The sequence below is a fragment of the Nuphar pumila genome, chromosome 11, assembly GCF_984573655.1.
Source record: "Nuphar pumila chromosome 11, dmNupPumi1.hap1.1, whole genome shotgun sequence".
Lineage (NCBI taxonomy): Eukaryota > Viridiplantae > Streptophyta > Magnoliopsida > Nymphaeales > Nymphaeaceae > Nuphar > Nuphar pumila.
In genome coordinates this window covers 99,638,418-99,657,776 of record NC_143259.1, presented here as the reverse complement: position 1 = coordinate 99,657,776, position 19,359 = coordinate 99,638,418, and the positions used below count along the sequence as shown (strand labels likewise).

The window sequence follows — 19,359 nt, the reverse complement described above, 5'->3', positions numbered from 1 at the left end:
GAAAAAGAGTTTAAAAGCAAGAAAGAAGAGTGATATTACTTGTCAAGAGAGGATCCGATGAAACTTTCTCAGCCAAGGCTCTGATACCATGTAACGAAGTGCCAAATAAGTAAGGCGATATCTCCAAGAGCAAGCACGAAAACACGTACATACACAAGAAGCCACTAATGGGCAAGATTACAATAAATCACAAAAGTGGTAAAACACACAAAATAAGGTGGAAAAATATATTCCACTCACATGAGGCTTCACTAAAAGCATAAAGAATACATGGGGCCAAGCTCTTTATTTATACACACTAAGGGACCCAAGGAGGGGCTCCCATAGAGTTGTTGGAGCCCCTCCAACTGTAAAATCCCATTTAAAAAAAAAAAAATCTGTTTGGAGCCGGGCCGGGTCGGGTCCGGACCCGACCCGGGCCCCTTTTTTATTTTAGGGTTTTGCGTAACCCGACGCAGGGTCCCGAGCGCCGCACTCCCCCCCCCCCCTTCTCCCCCTTCTCTTGCGGGAGGATTTGGGAAACCCACCAGGGGTTTCCCCTTCCGGTGCCCCCCTTCGCCTTTAAGAGAGAGGTCGGAGGGCGAGGGGAGTCTCGCCTCCCTCTCGCAGCCCTCTCGAGCTTCCTCCCCCGTGCCGGTCTCCTTCGCTGCTGCGCCCGCCGCCGACGCCGGCCCCCACTCCCAGGTATGCTCCTCCCTCTTCTCTTCTCCTCCCTCTTCTCTTCCTCACCGCCCTTCCTGTCACCTCGCCGGGAGGCCGACCGACGGCTCACAGCCGCTGCCACGGCCTCCCACCTCCTCCCTGTGCCATCGGGGCCGATAGGTGGCTTACGCAGCCCCTGTCGTCCCCGCCTCTCGCTGGGGATCGCCGGAGTGCCGGCAGGGGTCCGGTGGCCCCTGCGGCAACCCCCCCCTTTTTTTTTTGTTTGTTTTTGTTGCCACTTTGTGGCTTTCGGCAGGGGCTGGCCCCCCTGCCGTCCTGTGTTGTCGGCAGGGGTTGGCCCCTTGCCGACCTGGGTTGTCGGCAGGGGCTCAGCCCCTGCCACCTCGTGCTGTTGGCAGGGGTGGCCCCTTGCCGACCTGTGCCTCCGGCAGGGGCTGGCCCCCTGCCATCCTGTGCTGTCGGCAGGGGTGGCCCCTTGCCGACCTGTGCTGTCGGCAGGGGTGGCCCCTTGCCGATCTGTCTTGTCGGCAGGGGCTCAGCCCCTGCCACTTCGTGCTGTCGGCAGGGGTTGGCCCTGCCGACCTGTGTTTTCGGCAGGGGGTGGCCCCCCCTGCCGTCCAGTGCTCCCGGCAGGGGCTGGCCCCCTGCCATCCTTATGCTTCCGTCAGGGGCTGGCCCCCTGCCATCCATTGCTGTCGGCAGGGGCTCAGCCCCTGCCACTGTGTGCCGTTGGCAGGGGCTCAGCCCCTGCCACTTGGTGGCCGTCGGCAGGGGTGACCCCCTGCCGCTGCGCTATGTTTAGGCAGGGGCTTGTTCCCCCACCGCGTGTCTGTTTTCGGCCAGCAGGGGCACACCTCTGCTGCCTATCTTTTTCCTATAGACAGGATTGTCCTTCTTTTGCTCCGCATTATTATTAACATAGCACTGTTGCAGACCTCGCATTGGACCCTCGCTCTGGCTCCGCGGCCCGAGCCTTGTATCATCTACACGCGTAGACGCACGCAGCTGCAAGACATCCCGAGGTAGGGGAAAGTCGCACGAATAGTATGTATGAACAAAATAAAATAAGACTTCTGAGATAGAATAGTTGTTTTGCATACTTGTGTATCTGAAGAAATATTGACTGGTCAAAGTTTACTCTTTGTGATTCTTTTGAAATTGCATAATGTAAATTCTTTGGGTAGACTCATCAAGTAGTTTAATTGGCATGCCTGTTTACGTGTAGGATTACTTAACTGATAATTGTCTATTTTGCATGATTACTCCTTTGAGACTGCATACTTAAGGTAGACTTTGTGAATAGACTCAGAATGCACTGCAATTGCTATCGTAATCGAACCTTAAGGCAGGTACGATATGAATTTTATGTAAGATCATGGAGTGTATTGAAGTATGAAATTTACACTTTATTGGTTTTGATGTGATAATATCGGCCTTCACGGGCCAAATTGCTCAGAAAAGCAAAACATGTCATGTAGGAAACAAAAGAGTCATAAACCATTATGTTGCCTCTCATCGTAATTGTACCTCTAGGAAGGTACGATCGTACTTTTGGACAAGTACGTCCTATGTGGGTTACGATGGTGGGATGATGAGGTTGTGGCAACCTCGATGAGTGCAATTAGCAAAATGCTGAGATCACATAAAATGGTGACTATTTCGCCTTCACAGGCAAGATGCTCGAGTGGGTCTAATGGACCAGAGCATATAGGATGGGGCGGCGGTTAAGAAACCCCATCGTACCCATCTGATCTTCACGGTTCATCAAGGGAGAGGATGGATGGTACAAAGACTCCGATGAACAGGTTGTTAACAACCACCCCACGAGCAAAAGACTCGGTTTTCCCCAGTCATCGGAGTTAGGGGAATTGGGATTACCATAAATTATCCTAGGTGGTAATTCCCAGGCACTTCTGCAGAAGTTGGATGCATCCTTGGGCCACGAATGCCTTTGGGGATTTACTCTCTTGGTCACTGACCGTCCCCTTAGGAGCGGACTCAGTCAGCCATCCGGGTTAATGAAAACACCTGACATAATAAACCCCCGGATTGGTCTCGGCTGTTTCTACGTTTCGCGTCTGTGCGTACCCATAGGCCAGTTAATATCAGAACTTAAATAATATATTCATGAATAGATATAGATGACTGAGACTTACACTGCTTCTCTTTGCACTTATTACATTTGCTAGAATAGACTACAACTGCTTTAACTGCTTAAATATCATAATTGCTTATCCTATGAATGTCCTGTTTTATTTTCATTCTACTTATCTGTTCGTGCACCTACTAGTTTGTTATGAAACTGACCCATTTCATGGGCAGGTGAGGAGTAGGACTTCACTGGCGGCCGATGGCGTGGTGCAACGTGGATCAAGATTCATTTCCTTTCTGCTGGCGGATTGGCTCTGGGACTTTTTGGAGTTTTTCTTAGATTTATTGAACTTTGGAATAAAAGACCCATTTTGTAATAAACTGCAGATTTTAATCGATTGCCTTATTTCTTAAATTCCTTTAAGATGTTGTACATGTGAATGATGGTTTTTCAGCTAACGTACCCAGGATTGTTGACTTGTGTCCCTTTCTAAATGTCTTCCGCTGTTGTTTTTTAAATAATAAACTTTAAATCTTTGAAAGGTTTTTCGATAAGGTTTTCGAAATCACAAGTCGAAATTTTAGGGCGTTACAACTTGGTATCAGAGCCAGATCAGAAAGAAGTGAATCTTGACTATTGAGCATCCCATCGCGCTGTAAGTAAATCTTTGATATTTTATAGCTTGTTTAGACTAAATGATATTCTTGTTTTATTCGTAGTACCGTTGGATATATGAATCCAGTTACTGGTTCTAATGGTATTCGCGGTAGGAGCACGCGTAGTGTACGTGGTCGTTCCGTAAGGGGGAGGGGCGGACGTGAGATGTTCGGGGCTGGTTACTGGGCTAACCGCCCTCCTCTACCCATTTTTACGGATGAGCAAGGCTTTGCACTACGAATTAGACAATGCCGCAAAAGGGATAGACATAGGATAGATCCTAGAATTAAGTGGTGGGCACTGAAAGGAGCTAAACAAGGAATGTTTGTAGAGCAGGTAGTTAAGGAAGTTGATTGGTGTCTCGAGGAGGATTCAGAATCAATGTGGAATAAGATAGCGGGTGGTATGAGAAAAGTAGCTAAGGAGGTATTGGGTGAGTCTAAAGGCGGTGCACCACTAGGTAAGGATACATCATGGTGGAACGAGGATGTCAAATTAGCTATTAAGGTTAAAAGAGAGTGTTATAGAAATCTAAGTAAGAGTCGTGATAATGAGAATTTGGAGAAGTATATGATAGCAAAGAAGGAAGCTAAAAAAGTTGTTCGAAACGCGAGGGCTAAGGTATATAAGGAGGTTTATGACAAGTTGGATACCAAAGAAGGCGAGAAGGATATTTATAGGCTTGCAAAGATGAGAGATAGGAAATCGAAGGATTTGGGTATGGTTAGATGTATCAAAGATGAAACGCAAAGGGTTTTAGTCAAAGATGAGGAGATTAAGGAGAGATGGAAAGATTATTTTGATAAGCTATTTAATGATAGTCATGCTCAAGATCTTGGAGACTTCTCCATTCCTTTTCATGAGATAAATCGTGACTTCATGCGCAAGATTCAAAAGAAAGAAATTGCAGAGGCTTTGAAGAAAATGAAATCAAGAAGGGCAGTTGGCCCAGATGGTATACCTATCGAGGCTTGGAAATGCTTGGGAGAGAAAGGTTTAGAATGGTTGACAAATCTTTTTAACTTGATTTGGCGAACAAATAAGATGCCTAATGAGTGGAGGAAGAGTACTTTGGTGCCTTTATATAAGAATAAGGGTGATATACAAGATTGCACAAACTATCGTGGTATAAAACTCATGAGTCATACTATGAAACTTTGGGAGAGGGTGATTGAGTCTAGGTTGAGGAAGGTTGTCATGATATCGGAGAATCAATTTGGTTTTATGCCTGGAAGATCAACTATGGAAGCTATACATCTTCTTAGACAACTTATTGAAAGATATAGAGAGAGGAACAAAGATTTGCATATGGTTTTTATTGATTTAGAGAAGGCATACGATAGAGTACCTAGGGACGTTCTCTGGTGGACAATGATGAAGAAAGGTGTTTCTCTCAAGTACATTAGTATAATTAAAGATATGTATGAAGGAGTAGTAACCAATGTCCGCACTTGTGGAGGGGTGACAACCAATTTTCCGATAACGGTTGGGTTACATCAAGGATCTGCTTTAAGCCCTTTCCTATTTGCGATAGTGATGGATGAGCTTACGAGATCAATTCAAGAAAATGTACCGTGGTGTATGTTGTTTGCTGATGATATTGTTTTGATTGATGAGTCTAGAGCTGGGGTTAATGCTAAGTTAGAATTATGGAGACAGACATTGGAAGCTAGAGGTTTTAAGTTGAGTAAGAGTAAGACTGAATATATGGAATGTCGGTTTAGTAAGCAACGAAGTCGGGATGGGAGTGTAGTGAAGCTTGGTGAGCAAGATATACCGGTGAATGATTATTTCAAATATTTGGGATCCATCATTCAAAAGTATGGAGAAATTGATGGAGATGTAAATCATAGGATAAAGGTTGGGTGGATGAAATGGAAAAGTGCTACTGGAGTGCTGTGCGATCGTAGAATGCCATTGCGGTTGAAGGGAAAGTTTTATAGGACGACTATTAGACCCGCTTTACTATATGGTACGGAATGTTGGGCTGCCAAGAGACATCATATTCAAAAAATGAGTGTAGCTGAGATGCGGATGCTTAGATGGATGTGTGGAAATACAATAAAAGATAAGATTCGGAACGAAGAGATACGTAAGAAGGTAGGTGTTGCACCCATTGAAAATAAGATGCGAGAGAATCGTTTACGGTGGTTTGGACATGTTCGGCGAAGGCCTAATGATGCTCCAGTTAGAAGGTTGGAGAAATGGGAAAATATATTAGTTAAAAGAGGTCGGGGTAGGCCTAGGAAGACTTGGATGGAGATGATAGGAAAGGATATGAATGCTTTGAACCTCACCGAGGACATGGCGTTGGATAGAAATGATTGGAGGAAAAGGATTCATGTGGAAGACCCAAAATGAATTTCTTTTTTGGTTCATATCGCTGACCCCAATTGTTTTGGGATGAAGGCGTAGTTGTTGTTGTTGTTGTTGTAGCAAGGCTTTGCACTACCGATCGCCTTCCAGATACCCTTGGCAGCAGCGTGGGCTGAAGTGCATGCTCGAGAAGGTGGTTTCGCGCCTTCACACATTCAGGTGCACCATCAGACACCACAAGAGTCATCGGGAGATTTTGTTCCCCCTGAGTTAACAGAGGAGTGTGGTTTCTGCGGAGAAACAGGCCACACCATGGATGCTTGCTTCCACAAGGCTGAGCATGACGACAAGATCGCAATTTCGACTGCCGGCGAGCAACCGCCACCTCCGGCAGACCCAGTGGGCGGTGTATCATCCACATATACACCTGCGACGGATTCTTCAGATTATAGTCTTGGCTCACCGGAATATACTCCGGCGACGCCTCTTTACGGGCAGGAGCCCTCCTACGATGAGCCACTTCCCTTCACCCCTAAGCGCAGATTCAGGCGCACAGGCAATAGAAGGGAATATCTTAGGAAGTATTCTAGTCGTCCCTAAGGGGAGGTAGCACGCACCCAGTTTTGTTGGAGTCTGTGAACTCATTTATAACTGCGGAATATAACTTTTGCTTATGTACCAGCACAGCTGGATTCTAAATATTTGACTCTCGGAATAAAGATTTATGTTATTGCCTTTGTTTCTATACTTATGCCTACTGGTACGTCTTCAGTATTTTTGATTTTTATCTTGGTTGCTTTTTAAGGATGGCGGGAAACTCAAGCCACAGCATGGCCGATGAGTTGCGTGAACAGAGGGGATTCATGATGGATACCCTCAACTCCTTAGCTGAGGCGATTCGTAACCAGGGTCGCCCCCATCAGGATCCAGGTTCCCTTGCTGGGAATGCACCAACCGCCACATATGAAAAATTTCTAAAGCTGGACCCTCCTACTTTCTCGGGCAAGGTTGATCCTGACTTGGTGGAGAGTTGGGTTAAAGAGGTGGAACGGGTGTTCCAAGTGTTGTCCGTTCCTGATGATAAGAAGACGATGTTCGGGTCCTTTCGTTTGAAGGACGATGCTCGCGAATGGTGGGACACTACGCGGGAGGTGCAGTTTCCGGGTGCTGAGGTGATTCCGTGGGAGGCCTTCCGAAGGGTTTTTCTCGGAAACTATTTCCCTCCTCATGCGAGGGAAAAGAAGAAGGTGGAATTTCTGGAGCTGTGCCAGGGCAGCTTGAGTTTGAACGATTATATCGCCAAATTTCAACGGTTGGAGCGCTATTGTCCTCACCTATTCGAGGATGATCATGAGCGGGCCGGGAAGTTTATTCGCGGACTGAAGGAAGGACTCAGGCATAGGGTTCTCACCAGTATGCCCGCAACTTTTTCTGCGGCAGTAGCGGCAGCCACCCTACTGAACGAGGATTGGGAGCGTTCAAAAAGTGTGCAAGCCAAGAAGTCAACCGCGTCAGGTGGTGAGCAGAAGAAGACCTTTCCCGGCGGCCCAGGGCAGCGACCACCTTTTCCAGAGAAGACTGAAGCAGGGAAGAAACAGTTTCCCCCAGCAAAACGCCAGCGACAGCAGGGCCCTCCACCGCCCAGGCAACCTTCGAGTGATAACTGCCCCAGGTGCAAGAGGCCTCATGTGGGACAATCTTGTCCGCGGGACACTGGCGGATGCCTGTACTGTGGCAAGATGGGCCATTTCATACGCGACTGCCGGAAGAAAGCATCAGATGACCTCAAGCGAACCGACAACGTATCTCAGCCTCCTCGACCACCTCATCAGCAACAATAGCGAGCACAACCAAGCAGTGGCAGAGAGCCGGGTCGAGTTTATGCAGCCACGGTCGATCAATTGACCAAAGGGGATCTCGTTCAAGGTACCATTCTTGTTGCTGATCAAGCAGCTTTTGCACTCTTTGATTGTGGTGCCACACATTCGTTTGTTTCAGAAAAAATCGTAAAAAAATTGCATATAACGGTAAAAACGCTTGATAATGCATTAGACGTGTATAACCCCGTTGGGAAGAACACGGTTTGCACCACTTTCATACCTGAATTGGACGTAGTTGTCGCAGAGCGGCACTTGCCTGCTTGTGCTATCCTGCTGGAGATGACTGAATTTGACGTCATCCTAGGCATGGATTGGTTGCACAAGTATCATGCCAAGATCTTTTGCCGTGATGGCAAGATCGTTTTATCACCTCCAGGCTCTTCGAGAGTAGAATTCAGAAGTCCCAGACCTGTTCGAGCAAGCCGGATGATCTCGGCACTTAAGGCACAGAACTTCTTGCGGAAGGGATGCACTGCCTTTTTGGTTAGTGTTATCCAGTCAGATCCAATGCTCATTCCCATCAGTGAGCTTGATATTGTTCGCGATTACCCCGACGTTTTTCCTAAAGAGCTGTCGGGACTTCCACCGTCTCGTGAGGTAGAATTCAGTATTGAATTGCTACCAGGTACGACACCAATCTCCAAAGCACCCTACAGAATGGCGCCAGCTGAGCTTGAGGAGCTGAAGAAGCAGTTGCAGGAGTTGTTGGATCAGGGATTCATTCGCCCCAGCGTTTCTCCTTGGGGAGCTCCTGTGCTCTTCGTGAAGAAGAAGGACGGGACTTTGCGATTGTGCATCGACTATCGAATGCTCAACCAGGCCACAATAAAAAACAAGTACCCTTTGCCGCGTATCGAAGACTTGTTCGATCAGTTGCAGAAGGCCAAGTTTTTCTCGAAAATCGATCTTAGGTCCGGATACCATCAACTCAGAATTAGGAATGAGGATATTCCTAAGACGGCCTTTCGGACGAGATACGGACATTACGAGTTCACAGTCATGCCGTTCGGACTGACCAATGCCCCCGCAGCTTTCATGGACTTGATGAATAGGGTGTTCAAGCCATTTTTGGACACCTTCGTGATCGTGTTCATCGACGACATCTTGGTGTACTCAGAAAGTCGAGAGCAACATCGAGAGCACCTAACAGTTGTGTTGGAGACCTTGCGAAAGGAACGTTTGTATGCCAAGTTCTCTAAATGTGAATTCTGGCTCGAGGAAGTCATGTTTTTGGGACACGTTATTTCTAAGGAAGGAGTGTCCGTGGACCCTGCAAAGGTGGAGGCTGTACTTGGTTGGCAGCAACCAAAGAACGCGCGTGATATCAGGAGTTTCCTTGGACTAGCGGGTTACTACAGAAGATTCATTCAGGATTTTTCTAAAATTGCGTTACCCCTGACAAAGTTACTGAAGAAAGAGACTAAATTCTTATGGGACGAGAAGTGCGAGGCGAGTTTCCAGTTGTTGAAGGAGCGACTTACCAGTGCTCCTATTTTGACCTTACCTTCTGGTAAGGGCGGATTCGTGATTTATACCGATGCCTCTGGGTCAGGCCTAGGGGCCGTGCTGATGCAGAATGGGAAGGTGATCGCTTACGCTTCTCGACAACTTAAAATTCACGAGAAGAACTACCCAACTCACGATTTAGAGTTAGCTGCGGTGGTGTTCGCACTGAAGATATGGCGACATTACTTGTATGGGGAGCAGTTTGAAGCATTCACCGATCATAAGAGCCTTAAGTACCTATTTTCACAGAAGGAATTGAATATGAGACAACGGCGTTGGCTTGAATTCCTCAAGGATTACGACTTCACCCTCTCCTACCACCCAGGAAAGGCGAACGTCGTGGCTGACGCTCTCAGCCGCAAAGCACCGAAAATCTCGATAAATGCTTTATTTGCTGGATGGAGGTTGGTCGAAGACCTAGCCTCATGGGAACCTTTCGCGGTCACTCAAGGTTTAATCGGCTTATCTCACCTTGTTGCTCAACCTGAGCTGCTTGCGAGGATCATCAATGGGCAGAAAACTGATGCACGCTACGAAAAGTTGAAGGCTCAAGCGATATTGGCAGATACACCTTTTCGTCTGAAGGAGGATGGAAGTATATGGTTGAGGGAGCGCCTTTGGGTTCCTGATGACCCGGTTCTTCGAGATGAAGTTCTTGCGGAAGCCCACAAGTCTAGGTACACAATTCACCCGGGTAGCACGAAGATGTTCAAGGACCTGCAACGCAGTTATTGGTGGAGTGGTATGAAGCGAGACGTGGCTGAGTATGTCTCGAAGTGTTTAACGTGTCAGCAAATCAAGATCGAGCACCAGAGACCCGGTGGGGTCATGCAGCAGATAGAGATCCCTCTATGGAAGTGGGAAGATGTTACCATGGACTTTATAGTCGGTCTTCTGAGGACGCGGAGAAAGCATGACGCGATTTGGGTGATCGTCGATAGACTCACCAAATCGGCTCACTTTCTACCTATCCGTCTCAATCAATCGTTGGATAGTCTCGCTGATCTCTATGTTAGAGAGATTGTGAGATTGCACGGTGTTCCAGTCTCGATTATCTCCGATCGTGATCCTAGATTCACTTCAAGGTTTTGGGGACAACTTCAGTTGGCGTTTGGCACAAAGTTAAAGTTTAGTACTGCGTTTCACCCTCAGACGGACGGGCAGTCGGAGCGTACGATTCAAACCTTGGAAGACATGCTTCGAGCCTGTATAATGGACTGGAAGGGAGAGTGGGATTCCCACATCAGTTTGGCGGAGTTCGCGTATAACAACAGCTATCATGCGAGCATCGGGATGGCCCCATACGAAGCTTTGTATGGGAGGCCATGTCGATCACCTGTTTACTGAGACGAGGTTGGCGAGCGAAAATTGGAGGCACCTATAGTCTTGCAACACTATACTCAACAAGTGCAGATGATTCGAGAACGACTCCGTACCGCTAAGAGTCGGCAAAAAAGCTATGCAGATAAACGCCGACGAGAGCTTACCTTCGATATTGGTGAGATGGTTTTTGTTAAGGTATCTCCGACGAAGAGCGTATTTCGGTTCGGGAAAAAGGGAAAGCTGAGTCCTACATACGTCGGACCGTTCGAAATCCTGGAACGGATTGGAGAAGCAGCTTATCGCGTGACGTTACCTCCGCAGTATGCTCAGATCCATAATGTTTTTCACGTATCCATGTTGAGGAAGTATGTTCACGATCCATCGCATATCATTCATTATGATGATGTGGACATTAGAAGGGACTTGACATTCGAAGAAAGACCAGTGGAGATCGTCGACCGTCGTGACCAAGTGCTTAGATCAAAAACCATTTCCTTTGTAAAGGTTCGGTGGCAACATCATGGGATTGACGAATGTACTTGGGAACCCGAGAACGATATCAGGGAAAAATACCCTGACCTGTATTTTGATTCTTCAAGGTAATAGATATTTCGCGGACGAAATTCTTTTAAGAGGGGTAGGATATAAAATCCCATTTTAAAAAAAAAAAAAAAAAAATCTGTTTGGACCCGGGCCGGGTCGGGTCCGGACCCGACCCGGGCCCCTTTTTTATTTTAGGGTTTTGCGTAACCCGACGCAGGGTCCCGAGCGCCGCACTCCCCCCCCCCCCCCTTCTCCCCCTTCTCTTGCGGGAGGATTTGGGAAACCCACCAGGGGTTTCCCCTTCCGGTGCCCCCCTTCGCCTTTAAGAGAGAGGTCGGAGGGCGAGGGGAGTCTCGCCTCCCTCTCGAGCTTCCTCCCCCGCGCCGGTCTCCTTCGCTGCTGCGCCCGCCGTCGACGCCGGCCCCCACTCCCAGGTATGCTCCTCCCTCTTCTCTTCCTCACCGCCCTTCCTGTCACCTCGCCGGGAGGCCGGCCGACGGCTCACAGCCGCTGCCGCGGCCTCCCACCGCCTCCCTGTGCCATCGGGGCCGATAGGTGGCTTACGCAGCCCCTGTCGTCCCCGCCTCTCGCTGGGGATCGCCGGAGTGCCGGCAGGGGTCCGGTGGCCCCTGCGGCAACCCCCCCCCCCCCCCCCCCCCCTTTTTTGTTTGTTTTTGCTGCCACTTTGTGGCTTTCGGCAGGGGCTGGCCCCCCTGCCGTCCTGTGTTGTCGGCAGGGGTTGGCCCCTTGACGACCTGGGTTGTCGGCAGGGGCTCAGCCCCTGCCACCTCGTGCTGTCGGCAGGGGTGGCCCCTTGCCGACCTGTGCCTCTGGCAGGGGCTGGCCCCCTGCCATCCTGTGCTGTCGGCAGGGGTGGCCCCTTGCCGACCTGTGCTGTCGGCAGGGGTGGCCCCTTGCCAACCTGTGCTGTCGGCAGGGGTGGCCCCTTGCCGATCTGTGTTGTCGGCAGGGGCTCATTCCCTGCCACTTCGTGCTGTCGGCAGGGGTTGGCCCTGCCGACCTGTGTTTTCGGCAGGGGGTGGCCCCCCCTGCCGTCCAGTGCTCCCGGCAGGGGCTGGCCCCCTGCCATCCTTATGCTTCCGTCAGGGGCTGGCCCCCTGCCATCCATTGCTGTCGGCAGGGGCTCAGCCCCTGCCACTGTGTGCCGTTGGCAGGGGCTCAGCCCCTGCCACTTGGTGGCCGTCGGCAGGGGTGACCCCCTGCCGCTGCGCTATGTTTAGGCAGGGGCTTGTTCCCCCACCGCGTGTCTGTTTTCGGCCAGCAGGGGCACACCTCTGCTGCCTCTCTTTTTCCTATAGACAGGATTGTCCTTCTTTTGCTCCGCATTATTATTAACATAGCACTGTTGCAGACCTCGCATCGGACCCTCGCTCTAGCTCCGCGGTCCAAGCCTCGTATCATCTACACGCGTAGACGCACGCAGCTGCAAGACATCCCGAGGTAGGGGAAAGTCGCACGAATAGTATGTATGAACAAAATAAAATAAGACTTCTGAGATAGAATAGTTATTTTGCATACTTGTGTATCTGAAGAAATATTGACTGGTCAAAGTTTACTCTTTGTGATTCTTTTGAAATTGCATAATGTAAATTCTTTGGGTAGACTCATCAAGTAGTTTAATTGGCATGCCTGTTTACGTGTAGGATTACTTAACTGATAATTGTCTATTTTGCATGATTACTCCTTTGAAACTGCATACTTAAGGTAGACTTTGTGAATAGACTCAGAATGCACTGCAATTGCTATTGTAATCGAACCTTAAGGCAGGTACGATATGAATTTTATGTAAGATCATGGAGTGTATTGAAGTATGAAATTTACACTTTATTGGTTTTGATGTGATAATATCGGCCTTCACGGGCCAAATTGTTCAGAAAAGCAAAACATGTCATGTAGGAAACAAAAGAGTCATAAACCATTATGTTGCCTCTCATCGTAATTGTACCTCTAGGAAGGTACGATCGTACTTTTGGACAAGTACGTCCCATGTGGGTTACGATGGTGGGATGATGAGGTTGTGGCAACCTCGATGAGTGCAATTAGCAAAATGCTGAGATCACATAAAATGGTGACTATTTCGGCTTCACAGGCAAGATGCTCGAGTGGGTCTAATGGACCAGAGCATATAGGATGGGGCGGCGGTTAAGAAACCCCCATCGTACCCATCTGATCTTCACGGTTCATCAAGGGAGAGGATGGATGGTACAAAGACTCTGATGAACAGGTTGTTAACAACCACCCCACGAGCAAAAGACTCGGTTTTCCCCAGTCATCGGATTTAGGGGAATTGGGATTACCATAAATTATCCTAGGTGGTAATTCCCAGGCACTTCTGCAGAAGTTGGATGCATCCTTGGGCCACGAATGCCTTTGGGGATTTACTCTCTTGGTCACTGACCGTCCCCTTAGGAGCGGACTCAGTCAGCCATCCGGGTTAATGAAAACACCTGACATAATAAACCCCCGGATCGGTCTCGGCTGTTTCTACGTTTCGCGTCTGTGCGTACCCACAGGCCAGTTAATATCAGAACTTAAATAATATATTCATGAATAGATATAGATGACTGGGACTTACACTGCTTTTCTTTGCACTTATTACATTTGCTAGAATAGACTACAACTGCTTTAACTGCTTAAATATCATAATTGCTTATCTTATGAATGTCCTGTTTTATTTTCATTCTACTTATCTGTTCGTGCACCTACTAGTTTGTTATGAAACTGACCCATTTCATGGGCAGGTGAGGAGTAGGACTTCACTGGCGGCCGATGGCGTGGTGCAACGTGGATCAAGATTCATTTCCTTTCTGCTGGCGGATTGGCTCTGGGACTTTTTGGAGTTTTTCTTAGATTTATTGAACTTTGGAATAAAAGACCCATTTTGTAATAAACTGCAGATTTTAATCGATTGCCTTATTTCTTAAATTCCTTTAAGATGTTGTACATGTGAATGATGGTTTTTCAGCTAACGTACCCAGGATTGTTGACTTGTGTCCCTTTCTAAATGTCTTCCGCTGTTGTTTTTTAAATAATAAACTTTAAATCTTTGAAAGGTTTTTCGAAATCACAAGTCGAAATTTTGGGGCGTTACACCAACGGTCATATTTATGACCGTTGGAGGGGTCTAACGACTCTATGTGGACCCCTCTCAACCAATAAAGAAAGAAAAGGGGAAAAAAGAAAAAAGAAAAAAGAAAAAGAGCATATCTTATAGGATATGCATGTACAATATGAAAAGACTAATTTGCCCCTATTCGGTATTACAAAAGAAATATATATATATATATATTTATATTTATATATGTAGATAGACACATAGACATATATATGTGTATGTGTCATAATCTATATATATAGATATATATATGTATAACATATTTTGACAGTATCATGCTGCATCGTACATGCTGTATTGTATGATACACCCTCAGTGCACTTTAAAAAGACCGAAAGTTACTTTTTTTTTTCATTTTGGGTTTTAAATACCTTTTAAGGGCCAATTTCTTCATTTGTCTATAGGCCATTAGAAGTGCATTTCCACCATTTTTTCACCCAAAGAAGCGGGTTAAGGTAAAAAAAATTGCATTTTCAAAATTTTCACTCAAGAAAATGGGTTAAGGAAAAAAAATCTTTATTGTAAGTAAAATTACAAAGCTACTCTAGATATTTGCGAAAATTAAAGATTTATATCAAGGTAGAAATCAGGCTTCACACTCCTCCAACAAAGATGGTATAAGATGATCTCTTATGACAATGACACACTCAAGTAATGAGTGAAAACCGATTATAAATCGAGTGCAACGATTGCCATAATATTTTTTGTTTATGTAATATGAAAGTATGAGTTTTGTGGCATGTTCTTAATTGCAAGATATTTAATATTTTGCATTGTTCTTGTGAGATATACATGAAATATTATCCTATGATTCTATATTAGTTGATGTTTGGCGATGTCTTATGTGGATCATGGAGACATAAATGCTTCATATGTGATTTTATGGTTGTGTTTTGTGCAATTCATCATTGTTTCATGTGATATGATTTTTTTAGAATTTTTGCTAATATTTTCTAATTTTCTTGATTTAAAAAAAAATTATTAAAAAATTATGATACGTTTACAATACGATACAATGTTGGCTTGACCAATACGGGTAACAATACGATACTTACAACCTTGGTCTCAACCACTAATTATGGACATAGTTGGAAGGTGTATTGCTCCAAACTGTATAATTTTCTCAATATTAGTACTATAGATCAACTTGATCACAAAGTTTTGCAGAACCATCCAAGTATGAGAGGGAGCTGAGGAAACAATAGTGAGAATTGAAATGTGAGAGAGGGTTTTTGCATATCTATTATCCCATTATTATGGAACTCTTTTGGTTGTTTTTTGACTGAACCAAACTAATTCTCCCTTAATTCTTCATTATTTGGAATTGTTTTGGTCAATCTGGGGATGTTAATGGGTTGGACTACAGTCAACCCTTATCTGCCTGTATATGTAATGGTTGAGGTTGGATTTAGGTATTGTCGAGTCAGATAGTCATTCCCGTACCTCAGCAAACTTGCAAGTTTTGTAAACTGTATTTCAAGTTCACCTGATCCTGACCAAGCTTGACTCGTCTTAGTTCTAGTCTGCTTAAAAGGGTTATTATACACACCTCACAAACACGTGAGAGCACACATGCGTGTATATTTGTGTGTGTGTGTGTGTGTGTGTGTGTACGGATGCATGCATGTATGACATTGCTATCAAATGAAAATTTCTTTAGCTGTTTTCTTAATGTTGTTTCTATTCAACTGATATTGAACAATCTTTATAAAGTGACTCTTTTTTATAGAATCCATGTCATATTAGCAAAAACTTTTGCTGGAGTGGTTACTCGTTCTGGTTCTTCTTTAAGCAGATGAAGTCTGAACATGCGTCTGATCGGACTTCGGCCATTGCTCCCAAAACCCTCTTTCTTTTTCAGCTAGGTCTTCTTTTCTTGCTCTAATGATCAGATCCAGGCCAGCCAGGCACTGGACGTAATATCTGACTGATTGACATCCCTATTCTAAATGTCCACTGCTTTGCTGTGAATATGATGATTCTTATGTACAGAAGCTCATATACACTTTCTGACTTCTTTGTATATCATAGGTTACAGTGGAGGACCATCCAACTGAAGTCTTCATGCACGTTTCTCCTGGGAAGTGCTGGGAAATGGTGCGTGAGAAGCTTAATGAAGAGATCAGGAAAATGCAAATCCTTGGGAAACCGAACTTACCACCATTGCAACCCCCAGGATGCCTTGATGGGCTTAAAATGTTTGGATTTTCCTCCTCACAAATCATCAAGGTATAGCATGATTTTCTATTCTTTAAATGTACGTTTCACATATTACAAGTATGCTATGGTGATTGTCCTAGATGTCCAGATAGCAGCTTGTGTTTCCTTTCTAGCCATAGCGTAATTCTTATCCGAACCTCCTTGGTGGATAATGATCGTTTCATTGCATTCATGGTTAAACTTTTTTAAAAAATGTAACATGATATAATAATGAGTTAGCAGGTGGCAGAACTGATGATGACAATTTCCAAATGTCCAACTTATTACATATCCATCGATAGTTTCTGTATTTTATTTACCCAATCATCATGAGACGTTTGCTCTGCCTGTATACTTGGTTGCATTGAATGTCAGTTTCTTTTGAAGCCCATTCTTACTCTTACCTGAATTCCTGCAGTCCATTGAGGCACTAGATCCATCTCATCAGTGTTCAGAGTATTGGATGTCAAAATCACATCGGTTGCCAAGCTTCAAAGAATGGAACTTGAACAACATGCCTGAGGAAAAAACTGAGTGCTTTAGAATTGAAATCAGTCTGAATACTTATGATCCAAACCAAAGATCTTCTCATGCCAAGACTGAGAATGCACTTGCATCAAACAGGATTAACCAGGGCCAGGATAACAAGTGTGCAGAGGATGACATCTCAGCTGTGAAGGTTCAGCATGTGCTGTGAGGCCTGTTCAAGAAGGGAAGTGGTGAGGAATTAATGATGATGCATAAGGTACTTTGCAGTGAATCATGGAGTTCTAACTGGAGAGTGGCATTTACTTCTCTCCTTGAAGAGATTCAAGAGTTGTGAAGAGGGAACAAGTAACCAAATGGGTGTCTTTTCAACGAGCTGCTGCAGAAGTTGCCAGTCGGATTTGATACATTGCCACCATTTTGACATTCTTTGATTCAGAGATAATTATCTTGATTTAGTTGAGTTTCATATTCTTTTAGAGCTCCACACACCATAAAGGTTCTTGTAGTTCATTCTGATTCACCCTTCACATGACCATGGACTCTTTGCTTCCCAATTGCAATGCGATAATGGCTGAATCTTGATCAGAGGCTGCTGATGCAATGCTGTCAATCCACTTGGCTATTACTTTCACAAAGTGAAATGTCCAATCTATTCTTTAAAAGCGTAACAGATTCATGACTTGTTCCATGCCTTGGATAAGCAAGGCCTGATACTCCAGCTGTGCATTCCACCCAAGAATGAGAAAATAGAAAAATGGACAATGGCGAGCAACGTATTCTGTTTGGACCACCTTCAACTCCTAGATATTATTGGGTAGTGTTTTGATCTCCATTGATTTTCAGAAACTTGGCTGTGGCGGGATGTCATACTTCATTTGGCTTAACATCTAACCAAATAACCATCTCTTCATTGTTCCCATGGCTATAGGCATCTGATTTAATGTACATATTCTGAACTAATAATGAATTCCTTCAGATTAATTTTTGGATTGTAGCACTAATATTGTTCTATCATTTACTTTGTAGCTAAGTCACAGGGATTTGGCAAAGCAGGTGCCGCACCCGCGTCCATGCGATGCGGGTGCGGCACCCGGTGCGGTCAACACAACCCTGGGTGCGGTCAGTGCACTCAGGATCATTTTCGTTTAATTTTTAGATGTAAAAAATAAAATAAAATTTTGCCCGATCAAAAGGGCTGCAAAAAAGGATTAGGGCAATTTTTTTTTGCCCTAATCCTCTCTTCTCCAACGCATCTCTGCTCTCTCGCTCGCCTCCTATCCTCTCGATGTCTCTCAAGGGAGCTTGACGCCACCTCCTCCTCTCTCTCGTCGCAGACCTTCGGTGTCAACCCCACCCGCAACCCCGACGACGCTCGAAGCCACCTCCTCCTCTCTTCTCAGGTAACCTCTCCCTTGTCCCCTTCCTTCTTCTGATCTTTCCTCATGTTGTACCCTCTCGCTCTTTTTCGCTCTCTTGTTGGGTTGGCAGGGGAGGGGTCGACCCCCCTCCTGCTCCCTCTGATTTCAGGGGAGGTACCGAGCCCCCCTCCCTGCTCCCTCTGATTTCAGGGAAGGGGCTGAGCCCCTCCCTGCTTCCCTGTTTTCGGCAGGGGAGGCCCCCTGCTCCCGTCGAGCCCTCCTCCTTGTTTCTTTTGATTTCAGTGGAGAGACCTTATTTTCAGTAGGGGAGGGGCCGAGCCCCTTGCTCGTGCCGAGCCCTCCTCCTTGCTCCTTTTGATTTTAGGAGAGGGGCCGAGCCACTCCCTGCTTCCCTGTTTTCGCAGGGGAGGGGGGTGAGCTCCTCCCTTCTTCTTGTTTTTTCGACAGTTAGGAGTGGGGCGAGGCCTCAACCCTTCTCCCTCTTTGTTTTTTCTGTACGGATCGGGAGCTGGGCTCGACCTGACAGATTGAGCCTACCCCTCAACCTTCTTTTGATTGATATTTAAGTTGATTTATGTAATTGTTTTACTTATTTGATTGATATTTACGTTGATATATTGCATGCACGATGAATGATATTATGACATTGTTAACTATTAAAAATTTAAAATTATATATATAATTTTTTACATTTTTGTCACCCAGCATCCAAGGTTTTTTAAAGTGCCACGCATCCGCACCCATGTGACATAGCTTTGTGGTCTTCTAAGACTAAATTTCCTGTTTCTTGGATGATTTTGATGAACATTAATGCCCCTGCATATACTCTGCGATTCATCAATGAAATCGATGACCATTGACTCCTGTCACATCTAAACCCTGGAATTTGTGATTTACAAATTCTGTCATGGCACACGACTTTGCCATTTTTTCACAGTAAAATATGATTAAATAAGCATTGCACGCGTTCTGGATGGGTTCATAATTTCTAACTGCATTCTTGGAAATAAAGTTCATATTTTGTGGGAAAAGCTAGACTCAACGTTTCAGTTTCTGTATCAATGTAGTTGTAGAACCATGAACATTTTCCCCACTTTTATTGAAGATTGTGTTTTAATGACCTGGATTGTACAGGCGCTATGGGCATGCAACGAACACTTTCTATTTTCTACTGAA

At 45.8% G+C, this 19,359-nt stretch overlaps 1 protein-coding gene across 3 annotated transcripts in view; it reads left to right on the top strand.

Annotated features, from left to right (window-relative positions):
• Positions 1 to 17,796, top strand: part of LOC149822592 (lysine-specific demethylase JMJ18-like) — a 71,038-nt gene extending 53,242 nt beyond the window's left edge. For all 3 annotated transcript variants that reach the window (XM_089981665.1, XM_089981666.1, XM_089981664.1), the window contains 2 exons: positions 16,148 to 16,345; positions 16,734 to 17,796. In XM_089981665.1, the coding sequence (XP_089837791.1) occupies positions 16,148 to 16,345; positions 16,734 to 17,012 (477 nt within the window). In that variant the 3' untranslated portion in view covers positions 17,013 to 17,796. The remainder of the gene's footprint in view (positions 1 to 16,147; positions 16,346 to 16,733) is intronic.
• Positions 17,797 to 19,359: the final 1,563 nt, after the last annotated feature.